This window comes from Petromyzon marinus, chromosome 30, assembly GCF_048934315.1.
Source record: "Petromyzon marinus isolate PM22_M1 ecotype Great Lakes invasive population chromosome 30, UKy_Petmar_22M1.pri1.0, whole genome shotgun sequence".
Lineage (NCBI taxonomy): Eukaryota > Metazoa > Chordata > Hyperoartia > Petromyzontiformes > Petromyzontidae > Petromyzon > Petromyzon marinus.
Genome location: NC_133696.1, coordinates 11,661,597 through 11,677,410, shown reverse-complemented (window position 1 = coordinate 11,677,410; position 15,814 = coordinate 11,661,597). Strand labels below are relative to the sequence as shown.

At 45.4% G+C, this 15,814-nt stretch overlaps 1 protein-coding gene across 1 annotated transcript in view; it reads left to right on the top strand.

Annotated features, from left to right (window-relative positions):
- LOC116947615 (protein phosphatase 1H-like) overlaps positions 1 to 15,814 on the top strand; it is a 112,485-nt gene that overhangs the window by 45,449 nt on the left and 51,222 nt on the right. The window contains exon 5 of the mRNA XM_032963564.2: positions 254 to 366. Within this exon, the coding sequence (XP_032819455.2) occupies positions 254 to 366 (113 nt within the window). The remainder of the gene's footprint in view (positions 1 to 253; positions 367 to 15,814) is intronic.

Here is a 15,814-nt window from a genome sequence, read left to right as displayed (position 1 = left end):
GTTCGATTCCTGTTCCATTCCTGTTCGATACCAGTGACGATTATCTGAACCGGCCCTGCGCCTGCCCTAGGTCGACTCGGTCTCAAATGAGTACCTTGTGCAGTACGTAAACATCGCCACCGGCGAAACAAAGGCATGGTTCTGGCCACCCACCCACTCGTGTGCCGTGTCGGGCCTTCGTAGGCGCTACTCGCTAACAGCACTCGCTGTGCGCTGAGGCTACACGGTGGGGCTGCGTGTTGTTTGTGTGCAGGACGTGCAGATCGAGCGAGAGAAGGCCAAGTCCCACGTGCCGGGCGGCTGCACGGCGCTCACCGTGATGTTCATGCTGGGAAAGCTCTACGTGGCCAACGCCGGCGACAGCAGGTGAGGCCCTCCCGGACCGCCTCATGGCGTTGTCCATCAGCCATGGTGGCTAGCTGAGATGCCCGCACACAGAGGGCCTCTGAACAATAACCCCGAGATGTGACAACCGCTCATAGTCACAGAGTCCAGGGGAAAGAGTGAAGTGATATACAGTGAGGGTGAAAAAGTATTTGATCCCCTGCTGATTTTGTACGTTTGCCCACTGACAAAGAAATGATCAGTCTATAATTTTAATGGTAGGTTTATTTGAACAGTGAGAGACAGAATAACAACAACAAAATCCAGAAAAACGCATGTTAAAAATGTTATAAATTGATTTGCATTTTAATGAGGGAAATAAGTATTTGACCCCCCCTCAATCAGAAAGATTTCTGGCTCCCAGGTGTCTTTTATACAGGTAACGATCTGAGATTAGGAGCACACTCTTAAAGGGAGTGCTCCTAATCTCTGCTTGTTACCTGTATAAAAGACACCTGTCCACAGAAGCAATCAATCAATCAGATTCCAAACTCTCCACCATGGCCAAGACCAAAGAGCTCTCCAAGGATGTCAGGGACAAGATTGTAGCCCTACACAAGGCTGGAATGGGCTACAAGACCGTTGCCAAGCAGCTTGGTGAGAAGGTGACAACATTTTGATTTAAAGCTTTCGTGACTGCAGTAATTCATATTCTTAGCTCTTTCGGTAAAGTCACGTTGAAGGGAAACAATAAAATAATAAAATATATAAAACAATAAAAATTCTCACGACCGTTTGTGTTATGGTCGAAATGTAGTGAGAATTTTTATTTTTTTATTGTTTTACATATATATTTTATTATTGTATTGTTTCCCTTCAACGTGACTTTACCGAAAGAGCTAAGAATAAGGTGACAACAGTTGGTGCGATTATTCGCAAATGGAAGAAACACAAACGAACTGTCAATCTCCCTCGGCCTGGGGCTCCATGCAAGATGTCACCTCGTGGAGTTGCAATGATCATGAGAACGGTGAGGAATCAGCCCAGAACTACACGGGAGGATCTTGTCAATGATCTCAAGGCAGCTGGGACCATAGTCACCAAGAAAACAATTGGTAACACACTACGCCGTGAAGGACTGAAATCCTGCAGCACCCGCAAGGTCCCCCTGCTCAAGAAAGCACATATACATGCCCGTCTGAAGTTTCCCAATGAACATCTGAATGATTCAGAGGACAACTGGGTGAAAGCGTTGTAGTCAGATGAGACCAAAATGGAGCTCTTTGGCATCAACTCAACTCGCCGTGTTTGAAGGAGGAGGAATGCTGCCTATGACCCCAAGAACACCATCCCCACCGTCAAACATGGAGGTGGAAACATTATGCTTTGAGGTTGTTTTTCTGATAAGGGGACAGGACAACTTCACCGCATCAAAGGGACGATGGACGGGGCCATGTACCGTCAAATCTTGGGTGAGAACCTCCTTCCCTCAGCCAAGGCATTGAAAATAGGTCGTGGATGGGTATTCCAGCATGACAATGACCCAAAACACACGGCCAAGGCAACAAAGGAGTGGCTCAAGAAGAAGCACATTAAGGTCCTGGAGTGGCCTAGCCAGTCTCCAGACCTTAATCCCATAGAAAATCTGTGGAGGGAGCTGAAGGTTCGAGTTGCCAAACGTCAGCCTCGAAACCTTAATGACTTGGAGAAGATCTGCAAAGAGGAGTGGGACAAAATCCCTCCTGAGATGTGTGCAAACCTGGTGGCCAACTGCAAGACACGTCTGACCTCTGTGATTGCCAACAAGGGTTTTGCCACCAAGTACTAAGTCCTGTTTTGCAGAGGGGTCAAATACTTATTTCCCTCATTAAAATGCAAATCAATTTATAACATTATTGATATGCGTTTTTCTGGATTTTTTGTTGTTATTGTCTTTCACTGTTCAAATAAACCTACCATAAAAATTATAGACTGATCATTTCTTTGTCAGTGGGCAAACGTACAAAATCAGCAGGGGATCAAATACTTTTTCCCTCACTGTAATCAGGTTAATCTTGGCCACCACCTGTGTTGCTTATGTTTTGCACATTGAAAATAAGTTCCTTTGCAATAAACTCACCAAAATGTACATTATGTCAAAGGTTCTGAATATCGCAATCTCTTTTTTGCCCTTATTCCATTTGCAAGTGGTGTAAATATGAACAGTCCTAATCAATGTGTCCATGAAACATGCGTTTGTTCAGGCATTCTATTTTCTGCTGAATACGGTTTAGCCACTGTTAACAGCTGTTAATAATATTCTTGGTTCTTTCGGTAAAGTCACGTAGAAGGGAAACAATAAAGTAATACAAATATAAAACAATAAAATTCTCACGACGTTTCGACTGCAACACAAGCAATCATCATCATCATCACACCTGATCATCATCATCACACCTGATGATGATTGCTTGTGTTGCAGTTGAAACGTCGTGAGAATTTAATTGTTTTACATTTTTATTATTTTATTGTTTCCCTTCTACGTGACTTTACCGAAAGAACCAAGAATATGAATCCCTGCAGTCACGCAAGCTTTAAATCAAAAAGCTGTTAATAATTTCAATTCCTTTATCAATCCACTGCTGGATGAAGGCCTCCCCATTCAGTGTAGGCCATGGAGGTAGTTATACTATACTTCACTACGGTGGCGAGATGTTAACTACCTCGCCACGTATGCAGGAGATCGTGGATTCGTTCCCGACCCTGACGCCTGCTACATATTTGGAGTTTGTGTGTCTGTCTCTCCCCATGGTCACGTGCATTCAGAGTGTTTAGCTACAGCAATATATTTCCACGTGATAAACCACGTGATTGAGCTATTATTTGTAATAGCCAGGTCGTTTCTGAAAAAGAGCTCAGTGGACCGTACCTGGTGAAATAAAAAATAGTTTCGTTTTAGTTTCAATCCACTGGTGGGTCAAGGCCTCCCTCTCCGAGCCACCGTCGCCACCTCCCTCGATCCCACGACGTAACGATCCACCCAGCGTCCGCAACCCAGGCGCCCACCTCATCGCTCCATCTCCCCGGTCGACGTCGTCTCGAATGCGGTCCGTTCATTGGCTGCCGCTCTGTTATTAATCTTGGCCAGCGACCCTTTGCGCTTCTCATAGGTCCGCTCAGCCCTAAACGGGTGGCCGGTGTGGGTGTGGTCATGAGTATCCACGCTGTTTATGATGCTGTCCCCACTGCCCCTTCGCTGTCCAAAGAGGCGCTCGCTAACGCCGCTTTCCTTGACACTCTTTAAAGCGTAATGGAGATCTTTTCCCTCACCTTTCATGCCTCGCAGCGACTTTTGAGCGGCCATCGAACTAAGACGGTGGTCGCCACATCGCACGCTTTCAGATGCACTTCCGCGGCTGTCTGGAACGCTCTTCGGATATTAGGAAGCCACTGGAAGCTCTGCACTTTTAAATCACCTCGATTGAAAACTAATTTCTTTCTAACTAGTTTTGTGTTTAGTGTTGTTGTCATTACCCCGCACCTCCGATTAGCACGGTTGGCTACGTACGGTGCGAAATAAGTTCAACGTGCACGCATGCATACCGAGCACACAAGGTGAGAGGGACTGTGTGTACATTGATGTGTGAGAACGTTCACGGTGAAGTAAAACATTCAGGAGCGGATATCAGTGACCGACCCCGGGCACAACTACATTGTTTTGAATTTGCATTGGTTCTCATTTTCAGTCTTCAGTCACTCGTCTTCTTTGGTTCTTTCGGTAAAGTCACGTAGAATGAGAATAAAATAATAAATTGATAAAATAAAATAACACAATAATATTCTCACGATGTTTCGGCCACAACACAAGCGGCCTTCATCAGGTGAAGGGGGCGAGACTGTCTGGTAGGACAGCGCTGGAGTGAGAGAGCCACGTTCAGATCACGGCTTTTAAGCTGTGTGAGAGGAACAAAGAGCCTTGACACAGGAATTAGCATAAAATTTAGCATTGAAATGGCTGAATGATTAGCTTGTGACTGGTCACAGAAATAGCTATGTTAAAAGTTAAAGCATACACATCCGCAGAGGCACCCATTGTTAAAAGGAATTAGCATAGAATTTAGCATTGAAATAGCTAAGTTAAGGCATACACATCTGCAGAGGCACCCCTTGACAATGGGATTAGCATAGAATTTAGCATTGAAATGGCTGAGTGATTCGCTTGTAACTGCTACAGAAATAGCTACGTTGAAGTCAGAGCATACACATTCACCGAGGCACTTAGTACAAATCAAACAGGAGAATTTAGCATTGAAATAACTAGGCGAATTTAGCATTGAAATAACTGGGTGATTTGCTAGTGACTGGTCACAGAAATGACTACACATCTGAGCTATTCACAGTACTATATAGTGAACCAATAAAAACTAAAATATAAATTACCTTCATGTTATCAATAAACTCTATATTCTCCAATCAGCTAAGCTACCAACCATAAGTCGTTATATATCACAATGCTATATGGCGAAAAAATGGGTGGATTCTTACCCTCAAATTTCCGTACCACGGATAGCTATGGGCCCCGTTCAGACGGACGAGTTCGTCCATGGTCGGAACAGAGGAGGGGGAGAGAGACAGCTGCGAGGCCCTAGTATGCTCCATGTTGTAAACCATACCATTAACCGTGGTGTGAGAGGTATTAAGAGGCAATGCTGGCGAAAGAGCTGCGGTCTGAAGGACATCGTAAAATTACAATTAATTAAGAACAGAAATGATTTAACACATCTTTCCAGTGGTTACTAAGCCTGAATCCATCTTCTCGGTTGAAATTGTCTCTGTGCTTGTATATGTGAATGGCCTCATGAACGAATCTCTCATGGTAGCCGGTTGGTTTGCAAAGAACCTCCGTCTTGGAGAAGTCAATGTCATGTGAGCCCACTGAATTGTAACAGTGGTCTGCCACGGCAGAGGAGTTCGTCTTACCGTGTTTCAAGTCTGCTTTATGTTCGCGGATGCGGTCCGAGATATGTCTTTTGGTTTCTCCAATGTAGCTACTACCACAGAGGCACTTTAGTTTGTAAACGCCTGGGTACTGTATGTCTGGAAGAGCATCTTTTACAGATGGAACTAAATCACGGATTTTGTGTACTGTGTTGAATCGGACCTGGATCTTGTGTTTATTCAGGATTTTGGAGATCTTTTTAGTGACCCCTGCAATGTAGGGTAAGGTGATGGTTTTGAGTGGCTCCACAAGAGGATCCTTCTTCATGACTGGAGTGATGGCTTTGCGGATTGTGTAGTCGGAGTAGCCATTAGCCCTGAGAGCCTGGTGTACGTGCTTGAGTTCACTGGTAATGTGTTCCTGGTCGGAAATGCATTGGGCTCTATGGTATAGAGTCTTGATGAGGCAGTTCTTCTGGGATGGATGGTGGTGGGAATCCGGTTTCAAGTAAGCATCTGTATGGGTAGCTTTCCTGTAGACAGAGTGGCTCATTGAACCATCATGTCTCCTTTTAATTAAGACATCCAGAAAGGGTAGTTTGCCATCTTTTTCGACCTCCATGGTAAATCTGATGGCTGGGTGTATGGAATTGATGTGGTCGCGGAATTGGTCTAGAGCAGGCTGGCCATGTGGCCAGATGACAAAGGTGTCATCAACGTACCTCTTCCATAAGGTCGGGCGTAGAGTGGCAGTCTGGATGGCGTCAGTTTCAAATTTTTCCATGAATACGTTGGCTACAACCGGAGATAGGGGGGAGCCCATTGGGGTGCCCTCAGTTTGTTTGTAGAAAGTTCCATTCCAGGTGAAGTATGTGTTGGTTAAGCAATGTCTCACCAGGGGGGGTACATCAGTATGCAGTCCTTGATGAACCAGGTCTTCAATGATAGCGATGGTGTCAGGTACCGGGACTTTGGTGAACAAGGACACCACATCAAAACTGACAAGCAGGTCGTTTGGGGACAGGGAAATGTCTTTGATTGTCGATACCAGGTGAGTAGAATTTAGTACCGCAGAGGTGGTTTTTCCAGTGAAAGGTCGCAGTATATCAGCCAGAAAACGTGCCAGTTTGTAGGTGGGGGAGCTGATAGTAGAGACAATGGGACGAAGGGGTGTATCTTCTTTGTGTATCTTTGGAAGGCCATATAATCTTGGTGGTCTGGCAGCAGAGGGTTTCAACGAGAACTGTTTGATCTCATCAATTAATGCTGTTGAATCAGAGATAATTTTGTTCGTTTTGGTGACCAGGCTGTTGGTGGGATCTCTTTTTATTTTTGTATAGCTGCCATCGTTGAGTAGTTCTTGAATTTTGTTGTTATATTCTGTTTTGTCCATGATGACAGTGGCATTGCCTTTGTCGGCTGAGAGAACGACAATATCATCCCTCTTTTTTAATTGAGATAATTCAAAACGTTCGTCTTTGCTGATGTTGCTGGGTGGCAACTTAGCGTTTTTGAGGGTTGCAGCGATTTCAGATCTTGCTACGTCTGCAGAGATGTGACTCAAGCCCTTGAGTGCAACGTCAACATGGGCAATGATATCATTAACCGGTAAGTGTCTCGGTGTGACAGCAAAGTTTAGACCTTTAGCTAAAACGGATTTCAGACCATCACTACCTCTTCGGCTGCCACTATGTCGAACAAATGTAGGGACAATTTGATTTCCAAATTCAATCACCTCTCCAGCAAAAAATCGGATCCACACACCGAAAAGATAGACGTCAACAAAGTCGTAATTAATCGCAGTAACAGTTCCATTTCTGATGGTCTGAAATCCGTTTTAGCTAAAGGTCTAAACTTTGCTGTCACACCGAGACACTTACCGGTTAATGATATCATTGCCCATGTTGACGTTGCACTCAAGGGCTTGAGTCACATCTCTGCAGACGTAGCAAGATCTGAAATCGCTGCAACCCTCAAAAACGCTAAGTTGCCACCCAGCAACATCAGCAAAGACGAACGTTTTGAATTATCTCAATTAAAAAAGAGGGATGATATTGTCGTTCTCTCAGCCGACAAAGGCAATGCCACTGTCATCATGGACAAAACAGAATATAACAACAAAATTCAAGAACTACTCAACGATGGCAGCTATACAAAAATAAAAAGAGATCCCACCAACAGCCTGGTCACCAAAACGAACAAAATTATCTCTGATTCAACAGCATTAATTGATGAGATCAAACAGTTCTCGTTGAAACCCTCTGCTGCCAGACCACCAAGATTATATGGCCTTCCAAAGATACACAAAGAAGATACACCCCTTCGTCCCATTGTCTCTACTATCAGCTCCCCCACCTACAAACTGGCACGTTTTCTGGCTGATATACTGCGACCTTTCACTGGAAAAACCACCTCTGCGGTACTAAATTCTACTCACCTGGTATCGACAATCAAAGACATTTCCCTGTCCCCAAACGACCTGCTTGTCAGTTTTGATGTGGTGTCCTTGTTCACCAAAGTCCCGGTACCTGACACCATCGCTATCATTGAAGACCTGGTTCATCAAGGACTGCATACTGATGTACCCCCCCTGGTGAGACATTGCTTAACCAACACATACTTCACCTGGAATGGAACTTTCTACAAACAAACTGAGGGCACCCCAATGGGCTCCCCCCTATCTCCGGTTGTAGCCAACGTATTCATGGAAAAATTTGAAACTGACGCCATCCAGACTGCCACTCTACGCCCGACCTTATGGAAGAGGTACGTTGATGACACCTTTGTCATCTGGCCACATGGCCAGCCTGCTCTAGACCAATTCCGCGACCACATCAATTCCATACACCCAGCCATCAGATTTACCATGGAGGTCGAAAAAGATGGCAAACTACCCTTTCTGGATGTCTTAATTAAAAGGAGACATGATGGTTCAATGAGCCACTCTGTCTACAGGAAAGCTACCCATACAGATGCTTACTTGAAACCGGATTCCCACCACCATCCATCCCAGAAGAACTGCCTCATCAAGACTCTATACCATAGAGCCCAATGCATTTCCGACCAGGAACACATTACCAGTGAACTCAAGCACGTACACCAGGCTCTCAGGGCTAATGGCTACTCCGACTACACAATCCGCAAAGCCATCACTCCAGTCATGAAGAAGGATCCTCTTGTGGAGCCACTCAAAACCATCACCTTACCCTACATTGCAGGGGTCACTAAAAAGATCTCCAAAATCCTGAATAAACACAAGATCCAGGTCCGATTCAACACAGTACACAAAATCCGTGATTTAGTTCCATCTGTAAAAGATGCTCTTCCAGACATACAGTACCCAGGCGTTTACAAACTAAAGTGCCTCTGTGGTAGTAGCTACATTGGAGAAACCAAAAGACATATCTCGGACCGCATCCGCGAACATAAAGCAGACTTGAAACACGGTAAGACGAACTCCTCTGCCGTGGCAGACCACTGTTACAATTCAGTGGGCTCACATGACATTGACTTCTCCAAGACGGAGGTTCTTTGCAAACCAACCGGCTACCATGAGAGATTCGTTCATGAGGCCATTCACATATACAAGCACAGAGACAATTTCAACCGAGAAGATGGATTCAGGCTTAGTAACCACTGGAAAGATGTGTTAAATCATTTCTGTTCTTAATTAATTGTAATTTTACGATGTCCTTCAGACCGCAGCTCTTTCGCCAGCATTGCCTCTTAATACCTCTCACACCACGGTTAATGGTATGGTTTACAACATGGAGCATACTAGGGCCTCGCAGCTGTCTCTCTCCCCCTCCTCTGTTCCGACCATGGACGAACTCGTCCGTCTGAACGGGGCCCATAGCTATCCGTGGTACGGAAATTTGAGGGTAAGAATCCACCCATTTTTTCGCCATATAGCATTGTGATATATAACGACTTATGGTTGGTAGCTTAGCTGATTGGAGAATATAGAGTTTATTGATAACATGAAGGTAATTTATATTTTAGTTTTTATTGGTTCACTATATAGTACTGTGAATAGCTCAGATGTGTAGTCATTTCTGTGACCAGTCACTAGCAAATCACCCAGTTATTTCAATGCTAAATTCGCCTAGTTATTTCAATGCTAAATTCTCCTGTTTGATTTGTACTAAGTGCCTCGGTGAATGTGTATGCTCTGACTTCAACGTAGCTATTTCTGTAGCAGTTACAAGCGAATCACTCAGCCATTTCAATGCTAAATTCTATGCTAATCCCATTGTCAAGGGGTGCCTCTGCGGATGTGTATGCCTTAACTTAGCTATTTCAATGCTAAATTCTATGCTAATTCCTTTTAACAATGGGTGCCTCTGCGGATGTGTATGCTTTAACTTTTAACATAGCTATTTCTGTGACCAGTCACAAGCTAATCATTCAGCCATTTCAATGCTAAATTTTATGCTAATTCCTGTGTCAAGGCTCTTTGTTCCTCTCACACAGCTTAAAAGCCGTGATCTGAACGTGGCTCTCTCACTCCAGCGCTGTCCTACCAGACAGTCTCGCCCCCTTCACCTGATGAAGGCCGCTTGTGTTGTGGCCGAAACGTCGTGAGAATATTATTGTGTTATTTTATTTTATCAATTTATTATTTTATTCTCATTCTACGTGACTTTACCGAAAGAACCAAAGAAGATGAATCATTGCAGTCACGAAAGCTTTAAATCGAAATTCAGTCACTCGATCGCCCTCGGCGCTCGCTGTTGATGGTTAGCCTCACTTGGAGAGAAAACAAATTCCCCCTGGTAAATCCTCGCAGTGTGATCTCTCGCACTAGATCGGCTCGCACAGCGAAGGGGAATTGGTCATTAATTCGAATTAAGTGTCAATTTCCTGTTCCCAAGAACTCTGTCTTAGGCGAGTATTTTTAGCGGAAATTGGGATAAACCATCGGGATAAATCTCTCTGGCTGCTTCTTGCCTCATGCTTCTTATTTCCTCTGAATATTGATTTCAGACATACACTGTCAGGCACAATACAAATCAATGGTGTGGTAACATCATTAAGCGTAATGTAATTCAAGAAGAGACCCAGATATTTGCAGCAATTGTGACCAAAGCAAATATGAACAAACCCCCCGGTCCTTAAAGCGTGGCTTTGAGAAGTTATTATTCAACTCGCCGGTGAGGCTGAAACGAGGACAGTTTCAGATGCTTGTCACCATGATCAATTACATTTTTAGACTGTGTTGGGTGGTGGGGGGGAGGGTCTTTTGACACATATTCGGCCAGATCATTGCATGGCCGATCCCAAAAGTATCTCGTGAATCACTTTGGCCCTTTAGTGCGCAGGTCCTCTCTCCGCCAGTGACAACTGAAACAGAGGCTCTGTAGGCCCCGCATTGTTCAGCACCAGCCAGGAAGTACAGCTTGGTAGAGCGGCAGGCTTCCGCACTTCAGATGAGCACGGTTGGCTACGTACCGTGCGGTAGAGGTTCAACATACATACAAGTATCGTGATGGGTACTGCAAGATCCGACCAAGTCCGTTGAGTGCTCGCTGAGCTGCATTGGCTCCCGTATGCCGAACGAATACATTTTAAGGTCGCACTCGTTGCACACAAAGTTCTTGTCACAAATGAACCACAATATCTCGCTGTTCTCTTCAAGGAGCATAAACCACCATCACTTGAACTCCGGTCATCTTCGCAGCTGCTTTTGCTTTGCCATCGAACAAAGATGGTTACCGTATCGCGCTTTCAAGCACGCTTCTGCGGACGTCTGGAACGCTCTTCCTTCCGATGTTAGGAAGCCACTGGAGCTATGCACTTTTAAATCTAGATTGAAAACTAATTTTTATAGAAGCTGCGTTTTGTGTTTAGTTTGTTGTCCTTCCCTCTCATCTCTGATTAGCGTGGTTAGCAACGTACAGTGCGAAAGAAGTTCAGCATATTGTACATACATACTTCGGTTGATGAGAACGTGAGTTTGAATCCTGGATTGTCCAATGCAGCTCAGTTCCCATCGCAGCACTTCAAGCGCCGCTCGGCTCCGTGGGCTCGGCCTGCCTCCTCCATTCCTCTCACCCCCAACGTTACCCCCCCTACCTACCTCTGAAACCGGAGATAAGCGATTGTTTTATCAACAAAGTTTAATTGCTCGTAGGTTAGCGCTTGCTATGCCGACTTAAAATCTGATACATTTTTTATTTCCTGCCATTTTTTTAAAGAAAAAGTTGACCTCGGTGTTGGACGCCATTGACAACCCGTACCGTCACGTGACACAACCCACACCGTCACGTGACACAACCCGTACCGTCACGTGACACAACCCGTACCGTCACGTGACACAACTCACACCGTCACGTGACACAACCCGTACCGTCACGTGACACAAGTCACACCGTCACGTGACACAAGTCACACCGTCACGTGACACAACCCGTACTGTCACGTGACACAACCCACACCGTCACGTGACACAACCCGTACTGTCACGTGACACAAGTCACACCGTCACGTGACACAACCCGCACCGTCACGCGGCACAACCCGTACCGTCACGTGACACAACCCGTACCGTCACGTGACACAACCCGTACCGTCACGTGACACAACCCACACCGTCACGTGACACAACCCGCACCGTCACGTGACACATGTCACACCGTCACGTGACACAACCCGTACCGTCACGTGACACAAGTCACACCATCACGTGACACAACCCGTACCGTCACGTGACACAAGTCACACCGTCACGTGGCACAACCCGTACCGTCACGTGACACATGTCACACCGTCACGTGACACAACCCGCACCGTCACGTGACACATGTCACACCGTCACATGACACAACCCGTACCGTCACGTGACACAAGTCACACCGTCACGTGACACAAGTCGTACCGTCACGTGGCACAACCCGTACCGTCACGTGACACAACCCGTACCGTCACGTGACACAACCCGTACCGTCACGTGACACAACCCACACCGTCACGTGACACAACCCGTACCGTCACGTGACACAAGTCACACCGTCACGTGACACAACCCGTACCGTCACGTGACACAACCCGCACCGTCACGTGACACAACCCGCACCGTCACGTGACACAACCCGCACCGTCACGTGACCAAACCTGAAAGCACACAGGGACAGCAGCACGCGGCTGCACTGTGCGCTTGTCTCTCCACACCTTCACAGTCACGTGAGCACATGCCACGCACAAAGAGTGCGCACACTTGGTTCCTCCGTCAGAACTCCACAGCACGATTCTTCTTCCGCGTTGTCCGTCGTGATTTCTGTAGAGTTTCACGTTGTTCATGGATTGCTTTCCCTCCAATCACTGCCAAAGAAACGCACTGATGTTTATTTTCAGTGGCCTATTTACAGTAACACAACACAAGCCTCTTGGAAGCTTTCTTTTTTAATGCATCACATTTCTCGGGTAACGAATCATAAAATTATTGGACCTGTCAGCAATAATGAAACATCTCATTTTCATTCTCGTGGTGATTTTAAAACAATATATTTGCTTTCTGTGAGAAAAAGTACTCGCGTTCGCCTCATGGAGCAATTCAACATACCATCATTGGGTCATAGGTTAAAATCCCGGTCAGGGCCTCATCATTCAGTGTTTTTTATATTTCCTGGTAAAAATCCATTGATGGAAGTCGCTTGTTTTCAAACGAAACTTTTGGATGCAATAGTCCAAGAAGAATTAATTCCATGTGCAAACAAAGTGTTAAACAGAAAAATGGAAATTAACAGGGATAAAGAGAGTGTGGCAAAAAACATTGCAATAATATTCATTTTGATTTAAAGCTTTCGTGACTGCAATAATTCATATTCTTAGCTCTTTCGGTAAAGTCACGTTGAAGGGAAACAATAAAATAATAAAATATATATAAAACAATAAAACATTATTCCAAAACCATCCCTTTACCCTACATTGCGGGGATCACAAAAAAGATCTCCAAAATCTAGAATAAATACAAGATCCAGGTCCGTTTCAACACATTACATAAAATCCGTGATCTGGTTCCGTCTGTAAAACATGTGATTCCGGACATACAATACCCTGGTGTCTACAAACTAAGTTGCCTCTGTGGTAGTAGTTACATTGGAGAAACCAAACGCCATGTCTCGGACCGCATTCGTGAACACAAAGCAGACCTTAAACACGGTAGGACCAACACCTCGGCCGTGGCAGATCACTGTTACAATTCAGTGGGCTCACATGACATTGACTTCTCCAAGACAGAGGTTCTTTGTAAGCCATCTGGCTACCATGAGAGATTCGTTCATGAGGCTATCCACATATATAAGCACAGAGACAATTTCAACCGAGAAGATGGATTCTGGCTTAGCAATCATTGGGAAGATTTGATAAACCATTTCAGGTCTTAATTGATTGTTCACGCTTACAGTGGCTTTCAGACAGCATACATTAATTTTTCGTCTCCCCCCTCCTCTTTTCAGAACATAGATGGACTCGTCCTTCTAAATAAACTGCCAAATCGCTGCGTGTGGCGCTGACGTTTTTTAAAATAAATAAATAAACACACCGTTTAAAAATAAATAACTTTATGCCAACCGACACACCTGATGACGACCGTTTGTGTTATGGTCGAAACGTCGTGAGAATTTTTATTGTTTTATATATATTTTATTATTTTATTGTTTCCCTTCAACGTGACTTTACCGAAAGACCTAAGGATATAATAATATTCATGTTTAGGTAAAAAAGTCAGTGGTTTCCTGCACGAGCATGGAGGTGATGGTCATCTCATATTTACTGCCCTGAGCCAGTGGTGTAAACTCCACTCTCCAATGGCAGAGGCAAGATTATCCACAGAATAACTACTGTGACTTCCCCACAAAAGAGGTCAGCATTTTATCGACTCCAGAGAGATGACGGGCTGAGTCAACCCCCAATCTTCCAATTGTGTGCCTCTCTCTCCACCCACCTGGCTGGTATGAATTATATATATGATTCCTATATATATGAATCTTATATACACACAAAGACAAAGATCGCTCGTCTAGCCTTAACAGGCTGTTGGGGCAAGTGCTGTTAGCGAGTAGCACCTATGAAGGCCGGCACGGCACACGAGGGCGTGGGTGGCCAGCACCACACCCCGCCGCATTTGTCTCCCCATTGGTGATGTTTAGACACCGCACCAGGTACTCATTTGAGGCCGAGTCGACCTAGGGGGGGCCCAGGACCGGTTTATATAATCGTCACTGGTGCTGGCCGTTAGCGGGAATTGAAGTGGGGTCACCGGGTTCGTAGTACAGCGTGCTAACTGCTGAGCCACCGCTCCCCATATATATGCACACATACATATACCACATACCCATTTTACACATTACCGCTACATATACTATGCTAAAACGTATGTAATTTAAATATGAAAATGTAGGGCATTGTCAGCAACTTCATTTATTAACCATTCACTTTCACAATTTCCAATTAACACTGCAGACTGAAATCAAAGTTGACGAGGGTGTGGTACACGTGATTAGTGTAATGCAGAAGCAAACTAATTTCATGCAGCTTAAATATTTTACAAGATTTTTCAGGCTGTGCTCTCTCTGGGCCCGCACATACACCCCTGGCCGTGTGGCTGATAATTCCAAGACTTTCCTGTGGATTGAGAAACCGTGTGGCTGATAATTCCAAGACTTTCCTGTGGATTGAGAAACCGTGTTTTAATTATGAATGAACCTGATGTGTGTCTGTGGACACGCCGCAGTTTGTCAAGTTCCAGGCTGCATGTGGTGCGGTCCTCTTGTCGTATGGCTGCTGATGTAGATGCAAAGCAACGACTACAATTTCAGTCACGTGGTCAAACACAGACAACCGCGATGTTACCCTCGTGTTTGTGGATCGGGCGTTGTGTGGTACCGTCTGTTCTGGATGAGCACAGTCGCACGCTACGGGAGAGTTTTTTTTATTTTCCATTTGTGCATCAGGTATCCGCATCTGCTGCCATGGTTTGTGCAGTGGATGCGGTTTAGGGTGGAGCATGAGCTTCATGGTAGGATCAAACCCAGGGATCTTCTTCTGCGTTGTGGTGTGGTAAAGTGTGGGTACTCCTACAGCTCTCAAACTGGCCAACGTGGAAGAGTAGGCCAAAACACCCTGCGGAAGAGCTCTCAAGAGCGCCGACTGATGGAGGCGCTTCTGCCAACAGTGAAGTGACCAGGCAGTTGCAGGGCTGCACCTCCCTGCGGGTCTGCTGTTGGTGGTGGTGGTGGTGGAGGAGTGGCACAGCTAATCTCGTCAAGGAGCATGAACCATCATCACGCAAACTCCGGTTTTCATTTCATTTATTTCATTTCATGTATTAGGTATAGCCCTGTGAGCCATGGGGCTCTTGAGTCGGGTGAAACCGCAACAAACAAAATATGAACAGAGAAACATCTTAAAGCGACGACACGCAACAGAAACATCCTGGATAAACCAGCAAATCTTCCACAAAAAAGACCCCACCGTATTACAACGCTGTGTGCAAAAATCCCAGTGTGATGCAAGTCAAACAATGGTTATCCGCGCAGCAGCGGCAGCTTTTGGCTGGCTATCGAACAAAGAC